The sequence below is a fragment of the Cetorhinus maximus genome, chromosome 6 (assembly GCF_964194155.1).
Source record: "Cetorhinus maximus chromosome 6, sCetMax3.hap1.1, whole genome shotgun sequence".
In the NCBI taxonomy this organism is placed as follows: Eukaryota; Metazoa; Chordata; class Chondrichthyes; order Lamniformes; family Cetorhinidae; genus Cetorhinus; species Cetorhinus maximus.
In genome coordinates this window covers 46,657,938-46,674,543 of record NC_135884.1, presented here as the reverse complement: position 1 = coordinate 46,674,543, position 16,606 = coordinate 46,657,938, and the positions used below count along the sequence as shown (strand labels likewise).

The window sequence follows — 16,606 nt, the reverse complement described above, 5'->3', positions numbered from 1 at the left end:
TAAACTTGAATGAGCCAGATGTCTTTGTAATCCCTTTTCATTATTTCCATGTCTTATTTTAAGGATAAGATTAAATTGTAATCTAAAACAGGTGACTTAATTTATTAGCAGAGAAGGAAATTGTATCAGTGAGTCATAGATGCAGTAAGTTGTAGTGTTACTGTTTAGATATAAACATCTTTTGAAGATCAAGAGCATGTTTCCAGCAAAACACATTCTATTACATCAAAGCTGAGTAAACCTGTACTGTTTGAAGATTGCATTGCGTGTGGTATTCAGGACACTTGCTTATTTAAATAGGAATTGTTGGATTATTGTCTGCTGCAAAACCACTAATGAAAATCTGCTAGAAGTTTAAATTTTTCTTTTGTAGGTCTACCATCTGTTCACTTATGATGTTAATGCTGCTTCAGTTTGCAATGCAGCCTGCTGGAGTTTTTGGACTGGAAGACAGTGATCAAAATAATACAGATGCTGTCAAAGTAGTGCCTTTATACAATAACATAAGATTACCTGATGAACATATTCCTTATTTTCTATACAATAACATGCACATAGCTACTAGTTGCAAAAAAGACCCTCTCTGTCCATTTAAGGTAAGTTTTATTAGATGTACAAAAGCACATTTCTTGCACTTTGTGAAAATCAGTAAGTGGGTATATTGTGTGTAATAAAAACAGAAAATGCTGGAAAAACTCAGCAGGTCTGACAGCATCTGTGGAGAGAGAAACAGTTAACATTTCTTCAGCTCTGAAGAAGAGCCATATAGACTCGAAACGTTAACTCTGTTTCTCCCTCCACAATTGTTGTCAGACCTGCTGAGTTTTTCCAGCATTTTCTGTTTTTATTTCAGATCTCCAGCACCCGCAGTATTTTGCGTTTTATTGCTCTATATTGTGGGTAATGTGGGTTCCTGTTCATAATCAGTCACAAATTTGCTGCCCCAGTCACACCTGCTGTCTAGACCAGTGTTTTTCAAACTTTTCTGTTCAAAAACATCCTACAAACATTCAAAAGGACCCCTGCAAATATTATATGATTATGCCAACTGCATCTGTGCAGCTCTCACTTCATAGTGTGAACCAGTCCTTATTCCAGGGAACAGTGGTATTGTAGACCCATGAAAATGTGAGTCTATGATGCTGCCATCAAAATAAGGCAGCTTATTTCAGTTGTGTAAATGCAGGAACTCATGGTTTCATTTGTTCCTTTGAGTCTCTGGAGCCCAGCATGCCTGGAGAGACTGGCTCCCAACTGAGTATAAACAGTGGGAGATTGGCACATGCACGTTGCACTTTCAAAGTCAGATGTGGTTAAAAAGCAGGAAATAAAAATGCCTGCTAATCCTGTCCTGACAAGCTCCTGCCCTATTTGCAAAGGACAGCATCTACTACTGAAAAGGAAAATCATTGCACAAAACATATTTTGTTGGTCTACAACAATAGAGGTGGTGTATATATTAGTTAACAAATATAAAAAAGGCAGAAATTTGATGACTGGCACAAATCTGATGAGCTTACAGATCTCTTGCGATTCCCTCATAGACTGGGAATGCCACTCCGAAAACTAAGGCCTAGGCCCCCATTTGAAGAATGGCTCTTTGGGCAAAGGACCAGAGGGCTATTGATCTTCATGAAAACTTATTGTCCACGCTGGCATAATTCAGTGCTTTCAGAAGATAAGCCCAGTTATAGACACTACTAATTTACTTAATACCTTGAGGCAAAGCTTTGCAAAATTTCTCCTTGATGCTAAAGTCAATTGAGAAAAACTCAATGATTGGCCCACAGATAACATACTTTGGTTCAATAAATCTTTGAAGCTAACCTTGTAGCCTTTACTTTTGGTATTTAATTGGAACTGTTAGTTATGGAGGAAGGTAGAGTTGACCATTAAAAAACGGTTTAGTCCTCAAAAAATAAATCCTCAGTCAATAGCTTATAAAATAGAAGATGACAATCTTGGCTTTCTTCCCTTTAATCCAAGGAGCACTATTTCAAATTAATGTAACAAACATTAAAGCAGTTCATGTGTGACAGAAATTAATTTTCAGAAATAAAAACTTTAACATATTTGCTCACACAACAAACCTTGTCTGTATTTATAACCCTTTTAATCAGTGACTGGAATATTAAGGATTAACCTTTTGATATTTAGAGCATTGAAATCACTGTTGCTGAATAGTAAAAGCTTGTTTAAATAGCCACTTTTTACTAGTGAACCTATGCATTTAGTATTGATACCTACTCAATAGAGACATCATAGCTGAGTTTAATTGTGTTTTTACCTAGATTCCTATATATGCACTATAGGGGTCATTGTATTGTCATCAGGAATAGGAACCTTGGCCTAACAGGGCATTTAGGCCAATTGTATTGCCCATTTTGCTGACTGAGCAAAGATCCTATAAGCACAAAATGACGATCAAATCTAGAACCCACTATCTGCATAATGCTCACTAATTTAACCAGTTGAACCACTGGGGATCCCTGCAATATTAGTTTTACCGGATTTTGACTTGCTGTTCAAAATGCTACCATTAAACAAGATTGCAATTTGCACTCCTGAAACAGAACATTAGCTCCTGGACCTTGAAAGTATAGAATTTTAAAATACTGCATCAATAAAATGAAATGTTCTCTGAAATATTATTAAATATGATAATGACTAATAAAAATAAAAATAATTAAAAAATGAACAAAACTTGTTTTAACTGTATTCCAGACAATGAAACTATTTAAATTTGCACCAGTTATTGCAGTCTCTTTACTTGATTTTGTACATTGATAATTCTCAAATGAACATCTTGTATAAGAATTATGAGATAAGTGGATATTTTGAAGCAATCGTGGGTGAGGTTTCAGGACTTTCACTGCAAGTGGCCAAAGCAGAATATTTTGGATTTCTGGTGTTTGGATTAGAATTTGACAATGGAATGCTTGGATTGTATTGAATATTTTTAAATGATTTCTATTTCAATAATGCAAAAGAAGGATAATACCAATTGATAATGGTGCCTGTAAGATCCTAAAGGGGGTCACAGTTTTGTGTTCAATGTCAAAGTGAATCTTCTACATGCTTTGACATACTTTTAAAAATAAGATGACATGATTACCCTTTACTAGGGAATCAGAAAATGCAATGTTTGTTGAATAAAAACAGAAATACCTGGAAAAACTCAGCAGGTCTGGCAGCATCGGTGGAGAAGAGGAAAGTTGACGTTTTGAGTCCTCATGACCCTTCAACAGAACTAAGTAGAAATAGGAAAGGGGTGAAATTTAAGCTGGTTTAAGGGGGAGGGGTGGGGGGGTTGTTGGGACAAGCAAGCAGTGATAGGAGGAGATAACCAAAAGATGTCACAGACAAAAGAACAAAGAGGTGTTGAAGGTGGTGATATTATCTAAAAGAATGTGCTAATTAAGAGTGGAGAGCAGGACAAGCAAGGTAGCTCTAGTCCGAAGATGAGGTGCTGTTCCTCCATTTTGCGTTGAGCTTCACTGGAACAATGCAGCAAGCCAAGGACAGACATGCGGGCAAGAGTGCAGGGTGGAGTGTTAAAATGGCAAGCGACAGGGAGGTCTGGGTAATGCGGACAGCTGGGCACTTTACAGCCTTTCGAACTGAATATTGAGTTCAACAACTTTAGATCTTGAACTCCCTCCTCCATCCCCACCCCCTTTCCGTTTCTTCCCCCTCACTTTTGTTTTTTCCAATAATTTATATAGATTTTTCTTTTCCCACTTATTTCCATTATTTTTAAATGTATTCCACCCATCGCTTATTTCACCCCACCCCCACTAGAGCTACCTTGCTTGTCCTGCTCTCCACTCTTAATTAGCACATTCTTTTAGATAATATCACCACCTTCAACACCTCTTTGTTCTTTTGTCTGTGACATCTTTTGGTTATCTCCTCCTATCACTGCTTGCTTGTCCCAACAGCCCCCCCACTTCTCTCTCTCTCTCTCTCTCTTCCCCACCCCCCACTCCCCTCTAAACCAGCTTATATTTCACCCCTTTCCTATTTCTACTTAGTTCTGTTGAAGGGTCATGGGGACTCGAAACGTCAACTTTGCTCTTCTCCGCCGATGCTGCCAGACCTGCTGAGTTTTTCCAGGTATTTCTGTTTTTGTTTTGGATTTCCAGCATCCGCAGTTTTTTGTTTTTAGCAATGTTTGTTGATACTGTTTTATTAAGGGCTTTGGCATTTTTTCATTAAAGAAAGGTTTATCAGTCCTAAAGCATGTGCTTTTTAAAACAAAATTATAAGCATAGGACCGTTTTGCAAATTGCCTGGAGCCAAGCAAATGGGCAACCTGCATCCATATCTTCAGAAATGTTGCATTACTTGTTCTGTGAAAGTAGATGGGGATAATTATCCATCTGATTCTCTGTCTAAGTTGAGAAATACCGAGATTATAATTAGTGTTTTCTCAACAGCTATAGGGCTGACATTGGTCATTTAAAGAGTTTGGAATTGTGGAGTGAACCTATGGTCCACTACAGTGGTGACTTAAAAGGCTGTGCTGTCATTTATATCACTACCGGACAATAAACCTTATGAATTACTTGGACCACCATGGTTAAACTTTGGTAGTATTCAGAAGTACTTAGAATTCAAAGTAAAGAAGAATTTTGATAAGGAATAACAGTAAAAATTTAATATTAAGTCATCTTTTTCTGTGTATTATATTGCTGCTTTGACCATTTTGCTCTTTTCATATTGTGTTGCCACATTACCAGATTTTTACTGAATGTAAAGAACAGGTAGACAGTATTTTGGATGAAAAGATGGATAAGATATTGCTGACCTTGAGAAATTTAAGTTAATTGCACGTTTGCTTTTGCTGTAGAAGCACTTGAGAAATCTGCAGTCCTGCTGGGGTTATGAAAACAATTGCAAGCCAGAATACAGATTCAGCTACCCTGTGTGCACCGATGCTACTTCAGGCTGGTAAGATCCTTAGCAAAGGAAGAGTGCAGTGTATAGCTTTGGGTATACATCTTTCTTGAGTGAAGAATTCTGTATTTTTTTGACAGCAATTAAAGGAATAACTGCAAACATCACTGATGCTACGTGTGTAGTTAAATGTAGAATGCGATTTTCCCTATCACTGCTGCAGCTGTTTCTCAAATATATATTGTAATCTTCCAGCAGGATCTTGGCCTTCATTTTACTATCCTGGACTGGAAAATGTTCAGTATAATCATTTTCAATAACCTTTAGTCACATTTTTATAATAAAAGATCACTAGCCACTAATGGACAGAAGAATAGTTGGCATTTAATGGAGAACTTAAGCCATGAGTATTGGAAAGTTTGAAAGTCAGTAACTAGAAAGTCTGTATTTATAGTAACTGTAAATTGTAGCTTTTTGAAAAGTAAACACTCTCTGTTGTAAACCCTGAATTGGAAACTCAAACTTTTGCCTGAAGATAAATGAAATCTAACCAAATATTGTAATTGCTTCATAAACAATTAATTTTGATCAACTTCTTATAAACACCTGCTGTTTTCTGTGTCAGTACCTATCAAGATATGCTATGAATGTGTCCCTGCAAAACACAGATTTTAAATTGAAGTGATTTTCGTGTTACAGGAACTTCAGCTGCATTGCATGATAAAACCCAAGTCTTTTTTATCTTGTAATTATTGGCGTAAATGTTGTGGCATAATTGTTCACTTTAATTTTCAGAGTTGGAACTAAACGGGGTAATGTTAATTCACAGAATCACAGAATTGTTACGGTGTAGAAGGAAGCCATTCGGCCCATCGTGTCTGCAAATGCTCTTTGAGCATTTTAACTTCGTGCCTATCTCCTGCCTTTTGCCCGTAACCTGCACGTTGTTTCTATTTAAATAATCATTCAATGCCCTCTTGAATGCCTCAATTGAACCTGCCTCCTAAACACTTTCAGGCAGTGCATTCCAAACCCTAACTACGCGCTGTGAGAAAAAGTTTTTTCTCACCTTGCATTTGCTCCTTTTGCAAAACACTTTAAAACTGTGCCCTCTGGTTCTCAATCCGTTTACAAGCAGGAAAAGTTTCTCCCTATCTACTCTGTCCAGACCCCTCATGATTTTGAAAACTTTTATTAAGTCTCCTCTTAGCCTTCTCCTCTCCCTCTCCAAGGAAAACAGTCTCAACTTCTCCAATCTTTCCTCATAACTGAAGTGTCTCATCCCTGGAACCATTCTCGTAAACCTCTTCTGCATTCTCTCCAATGCGTTCACATCCTTCCTATAGTGTGGTGCCCAGAACTGTACACAATACCCCCTATTGAGGTCTAACCAGTGCCCTATATAAGTTCATCATAGCCTCCCTGCTCTTGTACTCTATTCCCCAATTAATGAAGTCTACAATACAGTATGCTTTAGAAACAGCTCTCTCTAACTGTCCTGCCACCTTTAATGACTTATGTAGATATACACCCAGGTCTCTTTGCTCCTCCACACATTTTAGAATAGTAGCCTTTATTTTATACCATCTCGCCATGTTCTTTGTACCAAAGTGTATCACCTCTCACTTCTCTGCATTGAACTTCATCTGCCACCTGTCTGCCCACTCCACCATTGTGTCAATGTCCTTTTGAAGTTCTACACAGTCCTCCTCACAGTTTACAATTCTCCCAAGTTTTGTGTCATCCGCAAACTTTGAAATTGTCCCCTGCACACCAAGATCTAGATCATTTATATATATCAGGAAAAGCAAGGGTCCAAATACCGACCCCTGGGGAACTCCACTACAAGCCTTCTTCCAGCCTGAAAAATACCCATTAACCATTACTCTCTGTTTTCTATCCCTCAGTCAATTTTGTATCCACCTTGCTACTGTCCCTTTTATTCCATGACCTATTACTTTCCTCATAAGCCTGTTGTGTGGCACTGTATCAAACGCCTTTTGGAAGTCTATACACGCCACATCAACAGCCTTGCCCTCATCAACCATCTCTATTACTTCTTCAAAAATTCCAGCAAGTTAGTTAGACACGATTTTCCTTTAACAAATGCGTGCTGATTCTTCCGAATCAATCCACATTTTTCTATGTGACTATTAATTCTATCCCGAATAATTGTTTCCACAGCCTGGATGAGTGCAGCTCCCACAACACTCAAGAAGCTTGACACCATCCAGGACAAAGCAGCCTGCTTGACTGGCACCAAATCATAAACATTCACCTCCTCCACCACCAACGCGCAGCAGCAGCAGTGTGTATCATCTACAAGATGCATTGCAGGAATTCACCGAGGCTCCTTTGACAGCACCTTCCAAACCCACGACCACTGCCATCTAGAAGGTCAAGGGCAGCAGATAGATGGGAACACCACAACCTGGAAGTTACCCTCCAAGTCACTCACCTTGGAAATATATCACCGTTCCTTCTCTCTCGCTGGGTCAAAATCCTGGAACTCCCTTCTTAACAGCACTGTGGGTATACCTACGCCACATAGACTGCAGCGGTTCGAGGAGGCAACTCACCACCACCTTCTCAAGGGCAATTAGGGATGTGCAATAAATGCTGGCCTAGCCAGTGAAGCCCACATCCCTAATTGCCCTTGAGTGAATTTTTAAAAAAGTTTCCCCACCACTGAAGTTAAACTGACCTGTCTTTACAAATCTTTACAGAGGCAGATCTTTACAACCTTTTTTGAACAAGGGCGTAATGTTTGTAATTCTCCAGTCCTCTGGCACCTCCCCCAAAGCCAGGGAACATTGAAAGATTATTGCCAGTGCCTTTGCAATTTCCACTGTCCCTCCTTTCAATATTCTTGTACGCATCTCATCCGGCCCTGGTGCCTTATCAACTTTAAGTACCGACAGCTTATCCAATACCTCCTCCTTATCAATTTTAAACCCTTCTAGTGACTGAGTTTCCTCCTCTGTCACCATGGCCTGGGCAGCATCTGCCTAGTAGGTAAAGACAGATGCAAAGTATTCATTTAACACCTCAGCCATGCCTCTTTCCTCTATGTGTAAATCCCCTCTTTGGTCCCTAGTCGGCCCTACTCCTCCTTTTACCACCCTTTTACTATTGATGTGCTTATAGAATACTTTGGGATTTCCTTTTATGTTAGCTGCCAATCCTTTCTCATAATCCCTCTTTGCTTCTCGTCTTTGCTTTTTCACATCCCTTCTGAACCTTCTGTATTCAGCTTGATTCTCAATTGTCTTTGCTACCTGACACCTGTCGTGAGCATACTTTTTCTTCTTTAATGTAATTTCTATCTCCTTTGTCATCCAGGGAGCTCTGGATTTGTTTGTCTTACCTTTCCCTTTTGAAGGAACATACCTTGAATGTGCCCAAACCATCTCCTCTTGGAAGGTAGCCCATTGTTCAGCTACTGCTTTTCCCACCAACCTTTGGTTCCAGTCTATCCAGCTCAGCTCCGTTCTTGCCCCATTGAAGTCTGCTCTCCGCCAATTGATTATTCTTACTCTGGGTTGACCAATGTCATTTTCCACCGTGATCTTAAACTTTTATGATACAACGATCACTGTCCCCTAAATGTTCCGGCATTGTCACTTGATCAACTTGGCCCACCTCCTTCCCAAGAACCAGGTCTAGCAGTGCCTCCTTTCTTGTTGGACTGGACACATACTGCTGCAGGAAATTCTTCTGAACACAATCTAGGAATGCCTGTCCCTCACTGCCTCTTACACTACCACTATCCCAATCTATATTTGGGTAATTAAAGGCCCCCATTATAACTAGTCTATGATGTTTACACCTCTCTGTAATTTGCTTGCAGATTTGTTCCTCTATATCCTTCCCATTAGCTGGTGGTCTGTATATTACACTGAGCAATGTAATTGCACCCTTCTTTTTCCTTAGTTCCAGCCAAATTGATTCTGTCCTTGAATCCTCTCACACATCCTCTTTCTCCAGTACTGCAATACTCTCCTTAACCAAAAACGCCACCCCTCCTTTTTTCCCTTCCCTATCTTTTCTGAACACTGTGTAACCAGGAATATTTAACACCCAGGCCTGCCCTTCCTTAAGTCAGGTCTCCATTATCGCCATAACATCATAATCCCACAATGCAATCTGTGCTTGTAACTCCCCAATTTTATTAACTATACTCCATGCATTCACATACATGTAGTGTAACTCTGATTTTAGACTTCATTACTTGCTCCCTTTCTTTGACTCCATCTGTTAACTTACTATTCTCTATTTTAGTGCTATCTGCTTCTCCAAGCATTCCATGCACCCTGGTATTACTTTCTTCTATTCTCGCCTGGTTCCCACACCTGCTAAGTTAGTTTAAACCCTCCCCAAAAGCACTAGCAAAACACCCTGCAAGGAACTCAGTCCCGGCTCTGTTCAGGTGCAACCTGTCTGGCTTGTACAGGTGCCAACTCCCTCAGACCCAGTCCCAGTGTCCCAGGAATCTAAAGCCCCCTCTTCTGCACCATCTTTCCAGCCACGCGTTCATTTGTCTTATCTTCCTATTTCTGTATTCACTTGCACGTGGCACTGGGAGTGCTTAAGAACATAAGAAATAGGAACAGGAGTAGACAATTCGGCCCCTCGAGCCTGCTCCATTATACAATAAAGATCATGGCTGATCTTCTTGTTTGATCTTCTTCGATTTCCACATTCCTGTCTAGCTCCAATAACCTTTGATTCCCTTGCCTAACAAAAATCTATCCACCTCTGCCTTAAAAATATTCAGTGACCCCACCTCCACTACCTTCTGAGCCAGAAAATTCCAAAGTCGCACAACCCTCTGAGAGAAAAAAAATTCTCCTCACCTCTGCCCTAATTTTAAAACAGTGCCCCTTAGTTCTGGACTCACCCACAAGAGGAAACATCCTTTCGACATCCATCTTGTCAAGGCTATTCAGCTTCTTGTATACTTCAATCAAATCATCCCTTACTCTTCTAAACTCCAGTGGAAACAAGCCCAGTCTGTCCAACCTTTCCTCATAAGACAACCCACTCATTCCAGCGATCAATCTAGTAAACCTCCTTTGAACCACCTCCAATGCATTTACATCCTTCCTTAAATAAGGAGACCAAAACTGCACACAGTATTCAAGGTGTGGCCTCACCAATGCACTGTATAACTGAAGAATAACTTCCTTACTTTTATGTTCAATCCCTCTTGTAATAAAGGATAGCATTCCATTAGCCTTCTTAATTACTTGCTTTACCTTCATACTAACTTTTTGTGACTCATGTACTAGAACACCTAGATCCTTCTGCACCTCAGAATTAAGCAGCCATTCTCCATTTAAGTAGTACTCTGCTTTTTTGTTCTTCCTGCCAAAGTGAACAACTTCACATTTTCCCACATTAAACTCCATTTGCCAGATCTTTGCCCACTCACTCAACCTATCTATATCCATCTGCAACCTCCTCATGTCCTCTTCACAACATAATTTCCTACCTATCTTTGTGTCATCTGCAAATTTAGCTACCATGCCTTCACTCCCTTCATCTAAGTCATTGATGTAAATTGTAAAATGTTGAGGTCCCAGTACCCTGTGAGACTCCACTCATCACATCCTGCCAACAGAAAAAGATCCACTTATGCATCCTCTCTGCTTTCTGCCAGCCAGCCAATTTTCTATCCATGTTGATATGTTATCTCCTACACCATGTGTTTTTATTTTCTGTAATAATCTTTGATGTGGCACCTTATCAAATGCCTTCTGGAAATCCAAGTACAGGATGTCTAGAGGCTCCCCTTTATCCACTGTACATGTTACTTCTTGAAAAAACTCCAATAAATTGGTTAAGCATGATTTTTCTTTCACAAAACCATGCTGACTATCCCCAATTGCCTTGAGCTCTTCTAAGTGACCAGCTATAATCTCGTTAATGATCGATTCTAATAACTTCCCCACAAGAGGCATCAGTCTAACTGGCCTATAGTTTCCTGTTTTCTGCCTCCCTCCCTTCTTGAATAGAGGGGTTATATTTGCCACTTTCCAATCTGATGGAACCTTTACAGAAACTAGTGAATTTTGAGAAATTGACACCATCCAACACTACTTCATTAGCCACCTCTTTTAAGACCCTAGGATGTAGTCCATCGGGACCCAGAGACTTGCCAGCCTGCAGCTCCATCAATTTGCTCAGTACCATTTCCCTAGTAATTTCAATTCCGCCAAGTTCCTTTCTCCCATTCACCTCCTGATTTGCAGCTATTAATGAAATGTTTTTTGTATCCTCTATAGTGAACACAGAAGCAAAATAGTTGTTCATTTCTTCCGCCATTTCCTTATTATCTACTATTAACTCCCCACTGTCACTCTCCAGAGGACCAACACTCACTTTATTTACTCTTTTCCTTTTTAAGTACCTGTAGAAACTCTTGCTAACCATTTTTACATTTCCAGCTAGCTTCCTCTCATACTCTAATTTCTTTCTCCTGATTAACCTTTTAGCTATTCTCTGCCATTCTTTATATTCTGAACAATCATATGTCCTGCCACTCATCTTTGTGGAGTTGTATGCTTTTTCCTTAAGTTTGATGCTTTTCTTAACATCTCTAGTTAACCACGGATGGTGGGTCCTCTCCTTAGAACTTTTCTTTATAGTAGGAATATACTTATTCTGAATACTCTGAAATATCTCCTTAAATGTCTGCCACTGCTTCTTTATTGATCTATCCTCTAGCCTAGTTTTCCAGTTCACTTCAGCTAGCTCAGCTTTCATCCCCACATAGTTGCCCTTATTTAAGTTTAAGATACTAGTCTTAGACCCACACTTCTCCCTTTCAAACTGGATGTAAAATTCAATCATATTCTAGGGGTGCCTTTACTCTGAGGTCATTAATTAATCCTGCCAATTTACACAATACCAAATCTGCTCTCTGGTTATTTCCAGAACATGCTGCTCTAAGAAGCTTTCTCGAAAGCATTCTAAGAGCTCCTCATTGAGACTACTACTGCCAATCTTATTTTTCCAGTTTATGCGTAGATTAAAATGACCCAGGATTATTGCCCTCCCTTTATCACAAGCACACAATATTTTCTCTTGAATACTTTGTCCTACACTGTGGCTACTGATAGGAGGCCTGTTGACCACTCCCACTAATGACTTTTTTCCCCTACAATTCCTCAACTCCGCCCAAACTGATTCTACCTCCTGTCCTCCTGAACCAAGGTCATCTCTAACTATTGCACCAATGCCCCCTTTGATTAACAGTGCTACCGCTCCTCCTTTACCTAGCTTCCTATTCTTCTTGAATGTCATGTACCCTTCAATATTAAGGACCCAATCATTGTCTTCCTGCAGCCACGTCGCTGTAATTGTTATCAGATCATATTTATTTACTTTAATGTGAGCCATCAATTCACTTACTTTGTTATGAATTCTACATGCATTCAGATAGAGAGCCTTCAGTTTTGTTTTTTAATTACCTATGTAACATCTAGTCTTGACTGTTGATGTATTCTTAGGTTTTTTCTCTATCCCATCCTACCACTCTGACCCTCATTTCTCATATTACTATTTTGCTCTCCTGTCTTGACTCTACACCTTGAATTGCTACCTCTACGCAGGCTTGATCCCTCACCCCTCTTGTTTAGTTTAAAGCCCTCTCTACTTCCCTAGTTATGTGATTTGCGAGGACACACGTCCCAGCATGTTCCAGGTGTAAACCGTCCCAACAGTGCAGCCCCACTTTCCCCAGTACTGATGCCAGTGCCCCACAAATCGGAACCCACTTCTCCCACACCAGTCTTTGAGCCACGCATTCGTCTCTTTAATCTTATTTGCCCTATGCCAATTTGCATTTGGCTCAGGTAATAATCTAGAGATTATTACCTTTGAGGTTCTGATTCTTAATTTGGTACCTAGCTCCTCATACTGATTTTGCAGAACTTCTTTCCTAGTTCTGCCTATGTTATTGGTGCCTACATGGACATGACAATTTGATCCTCTGCCTCCCACTGCAAGTTCCCCTCCAGCCCTGAGCAGATGTCCCGAACCCTGGCTCCGGGCAGGCAACATAGCCGTCTGGACTATTGCTCTTTGCTGTAAAGAACAGTGTCAATCCCCCTCATCATACTATCCCCTACTACCATTACATTCCCTTTTGCTCCCCTGCTTAAACGGCTTCCTGTGCCACAGTGCCGTGGCCAGCCAGCTGATCTACCTTGCAGACTTCGCTTTCATCCGCACATGTTGTGAGCACCTCAAACCTGTTTGACAATTGCAAGGCTTGAGGTTTTTCCCCTATTGTTTGCTCGGTCCCGTTACCTGCCTCACTGACAGTCACATCCTCCTGTCCATCATTGCTGACCAAAACAGATGACCCTCTTCTAAGAGGTGTGACTGTCTTCTGGAACAAAGTATCCAGGTATTTCTCCCCCTCCCTTATGTTGCGCAGTGTCTGCATTTCGGCTTCCAGATCAATAATCCTGATCCGGAATTCCTCAAGCTGCTTACACTTCCTGCAAACGTGTTTGTCATGGATTATCTTGGCATCCCAAAGCTCCCACATCTCACAGTTGCAACATAACACCTGTCCCACCATTCTAACTTATTTTATTTAGTTAATTTACTTTAATTACTTTCTTCCTATGAATGCAACAATATACTGTGTTTATTGAACGCTAGTACCACTGACAACTAAAGGTTATATGCTTCTTAACTCCAAGGAATGTGTTTTAGATGTTTGTTTAAATTACTTTATTTTTATTTTTTATCTTTATTGTTTGATTTTAAGTTTAAAGTTTTCAAATTTTGGTTTATTATTTTAAAGTTTTAGTTCTTTTTATTTATAGATCTACCTTAACTCACCTGTCCTAAGCTAGTTTCTTACACACTGTCCCTTAGACTGAGCACTTAACAACCAATCAACTTACTAGCTTCCTGTGACGTCACAGGTGCTTCTTTTCTTTTTTCCGACTGCAGCCTCACAGCAGCTGAAACAGTGAAAATGTGCGCTCCTCAACTCCAGACTGTCTCCCGCAGGTCTGCTCCGCTCTGACTCCCAGCAATGTACCCAAACTGAAGTCCCCGCCGCTCTCCGCGTCCTTCGGGCAGCCATGCACCACACTAATCTCTGGCCATCCAAGCGGTGGCCAGCACACTCTGGGATGCGAAAAGGGACCTTCAGGTTTAACCAAGAGAGGCTCTTAGTGCACCATGCTAACTCACATTCATAACTAACTTTCATCCTGCAGGAGGAGTACATCAGTATCATGGACCCTGGTGACCTAGCTATATGCTTCGTGGTTTAGAGAGAAGACGATGGTGAAGAGAGCGACTGAGGCTCCTGGCTGCGCAGTGGGAGGAGCAGCACCCTCTGGAAAAAAGGGCGACTGGGGCTTCCGCACATGCCGCCGAAGAGCCACAGCGAGCCATCGCTGGTTGTCACCTAGCCAGATCCAAGGCCTATAGACGCCGCTTTTCATTCCTGCAGATAACTGAGAATCAGTATCGTCGAAGACTGTGCGTGTCAAGGGAACTGGTCAGCTAATGTAAGATTTGGCACCACAGGGACATGGAGGGCATCCACTGCCAGTGGCCATGAAAGTGACTGCGGTGCTCAATTTCCATGCCAATGGCCCCTACAGGGCTCCACAGGTGACCTCTGTGGGATATCACAAGCCTCCACACATAAATGCATCCATGAGGTCATGGATGCCATCTTCGCGGGGGCACACAGCTTTGTGCGTTTCGCCCGGGACCAGGACAGCCAGGATGCGAGAGCGATTGGATTTGCTCAGATCTCGGGTTACCCACAGGAGCAGGATGCCATTGACTGCACTCCCGTGGGACCCAGATCTCCGTCGCAACATGCGGTGAACTATGTCAACCACAAGGGATTCCTTTCGCTGAATATGTAGCTGGGATGCAGCCACCACAAACGTCTCCTGCAGCTCTGCACATGGTTTCCAGGGAGTGTCCACGACTCCTACATTCTGAGCCGGTCAAGGGTCCCTGAAGTCTTCCAGGATCAAGAGAGGCTGCAGGGATGGCTGCATGGTGACAAGTGCTACCTGCAGAGGACGTGGCTGATAACACCCATGCGGCGGCCTCAGACTGCAGCAGAGCGAAGGTATAATGAGGCTCATGCTGCAACTCGTAACTTGGTGGAGCCTTGTAATATAGTCCATAGAGGGTGTCACACATCGTCTTCATTTGCTACGCCCTTTACAATCTGACGCTGCAATGGGGAGAGGAGCTGGCTGAGGAGGAGATGGAGGAGCTGCAGATCTCTTCCGAGGAGGAGGATGTCAATGGGAATGAGGGTGAGGAGGTCCTTGAAGGTGACGATGATGGGGAGAAGGCCCTTTCACTGGCCAGACAAGGCAGGTGTGCTTGGGAGGCCTTCACAACTGCTAGATTTGTGGAAGATGATGACGATATGCAGTGAAGAGATGCCATAAATCCTCACATTGCATTTATGAATATTTGACTCCAGTCTGGCTTATGGTAATTCACATACTCTCTGTGATAAGGCTCCTGTCATGGAGACGCTGTGGAGGCCCTAATACTCACTCGATTGCAGGAGGATGACGACATGCAGTGAGGGAACTCCACAGATCTTCACTTAGCCTCTGAGAATGCCTGACTCCTGTCTGTCTGAGGGCAGCTCGTTTGCACTCTGTGATCAGGGCCATATCATAGAGACGCAGCCATGAAACTTTAAAAGCATTTGATCCTTTATCCGCCTTCAGCACCTGACCCCTTCAGGAGCACAGCGTCACTGGTCACAGATGTTGAAGAGATGGGGTCCTGCCCCAGCTAAAGGTGCTGAGTGCACACAGAGAGAATGTTGGAACCCTGTGATGCCTGCCCACGACATTCTGGCAGCAATGGCAAGCACGAGGCGCAGGCATTAGTAATCTGTCTAGGGAGTGTAAGGCCGGACCATCACTTTGGTCTGAAGGCTGCACGGGAAGAGGCCCCGGACTGACACACCGGCCTTTATCTTGTGCAGAAAGGTTTCACATCTGAGTGACACGATCACTGCTCATCAGAACCATAGGCAGAGAGACATTCTTGGGAGTTTATTGACAATAGTGAATATTATATACAAGTAATTAATACCTGTGCCCAGGATGTGCAACTACATCTTCTTAACCTTCCTAACCCTGCCGCTAAGTTTTGGTGCTCCCCAGCTATCCACAGCAAAGGTGGAGGCAGCCTGCGGACTGCTATGCCCTGTCTGTGATGACCTTGGCAGGTGTCCTCAGGAGGGCTGAGACTTGGAGGGCCCCAGACTGTTTTCCGGTTCCCACTCTGTAGCAGTGGCACCCTCCACGGCCTGTGGAGCTGGAGCTGTTGAGGTCACAGGAAGAGAGGATTCGAAGGGCCGGACACTCCCGGAGTCACCTGGATGGATGGCCCCTGGGGGATCACCTGCTGATCCTCCTCTTTATGGGTGCCCAAGAGCTGCTGGCTGACTCCTTGAGAAGATGGAGTAGCTGGAGTGAGATCGAGCTGCCTGCACCCTTTTCATGTTGACACTGTTGGAGGCCAACTATGGCGTCAGCGATGGAATTGAGCCTGCGCAGCAGTGCAGTAGCAACATCCTGGGCCAAGGTCTCCATGGCGGCCGCCACCCTACCCGTTTTGACCTTGGTGTGTTGGCATGCCGGTGCTATCACCTCAACCTGAAGGGCCTTGCAATCTGAGG

General features: G+C 42.3%; 1 protein-coding gene across 2 annotated transcripts in view; it reads left to right on the top strand.

Annotated features, from left to right (window-relative positions):
* Nucleotides 1-16,606, top strand: part of eogt (EGF domain-specific O-linked N-acetylglucosamine (GlcNAc) transferase) — a 98,696-nt gene that overhangs the window by 4,425 nt on the left and 77,665 nt on the right. For both annotated transcript variants that reach the window (XM_078543690.1, XM_078543688.1), the window contains exons 3-4: nucleotides 374-596; nucleotides 4,853-4,953. In XM_078543690.1, coding sequence (XP_078399816.1) covers nucleotides 374-596; nucleotides 4,853-4,953 — 324 coding nt within the window. The remainder of the gene's footprint in view (nucleotides 1-373; nucleotides 597-4,852; nucleotides 4,954-16,606) is intronic.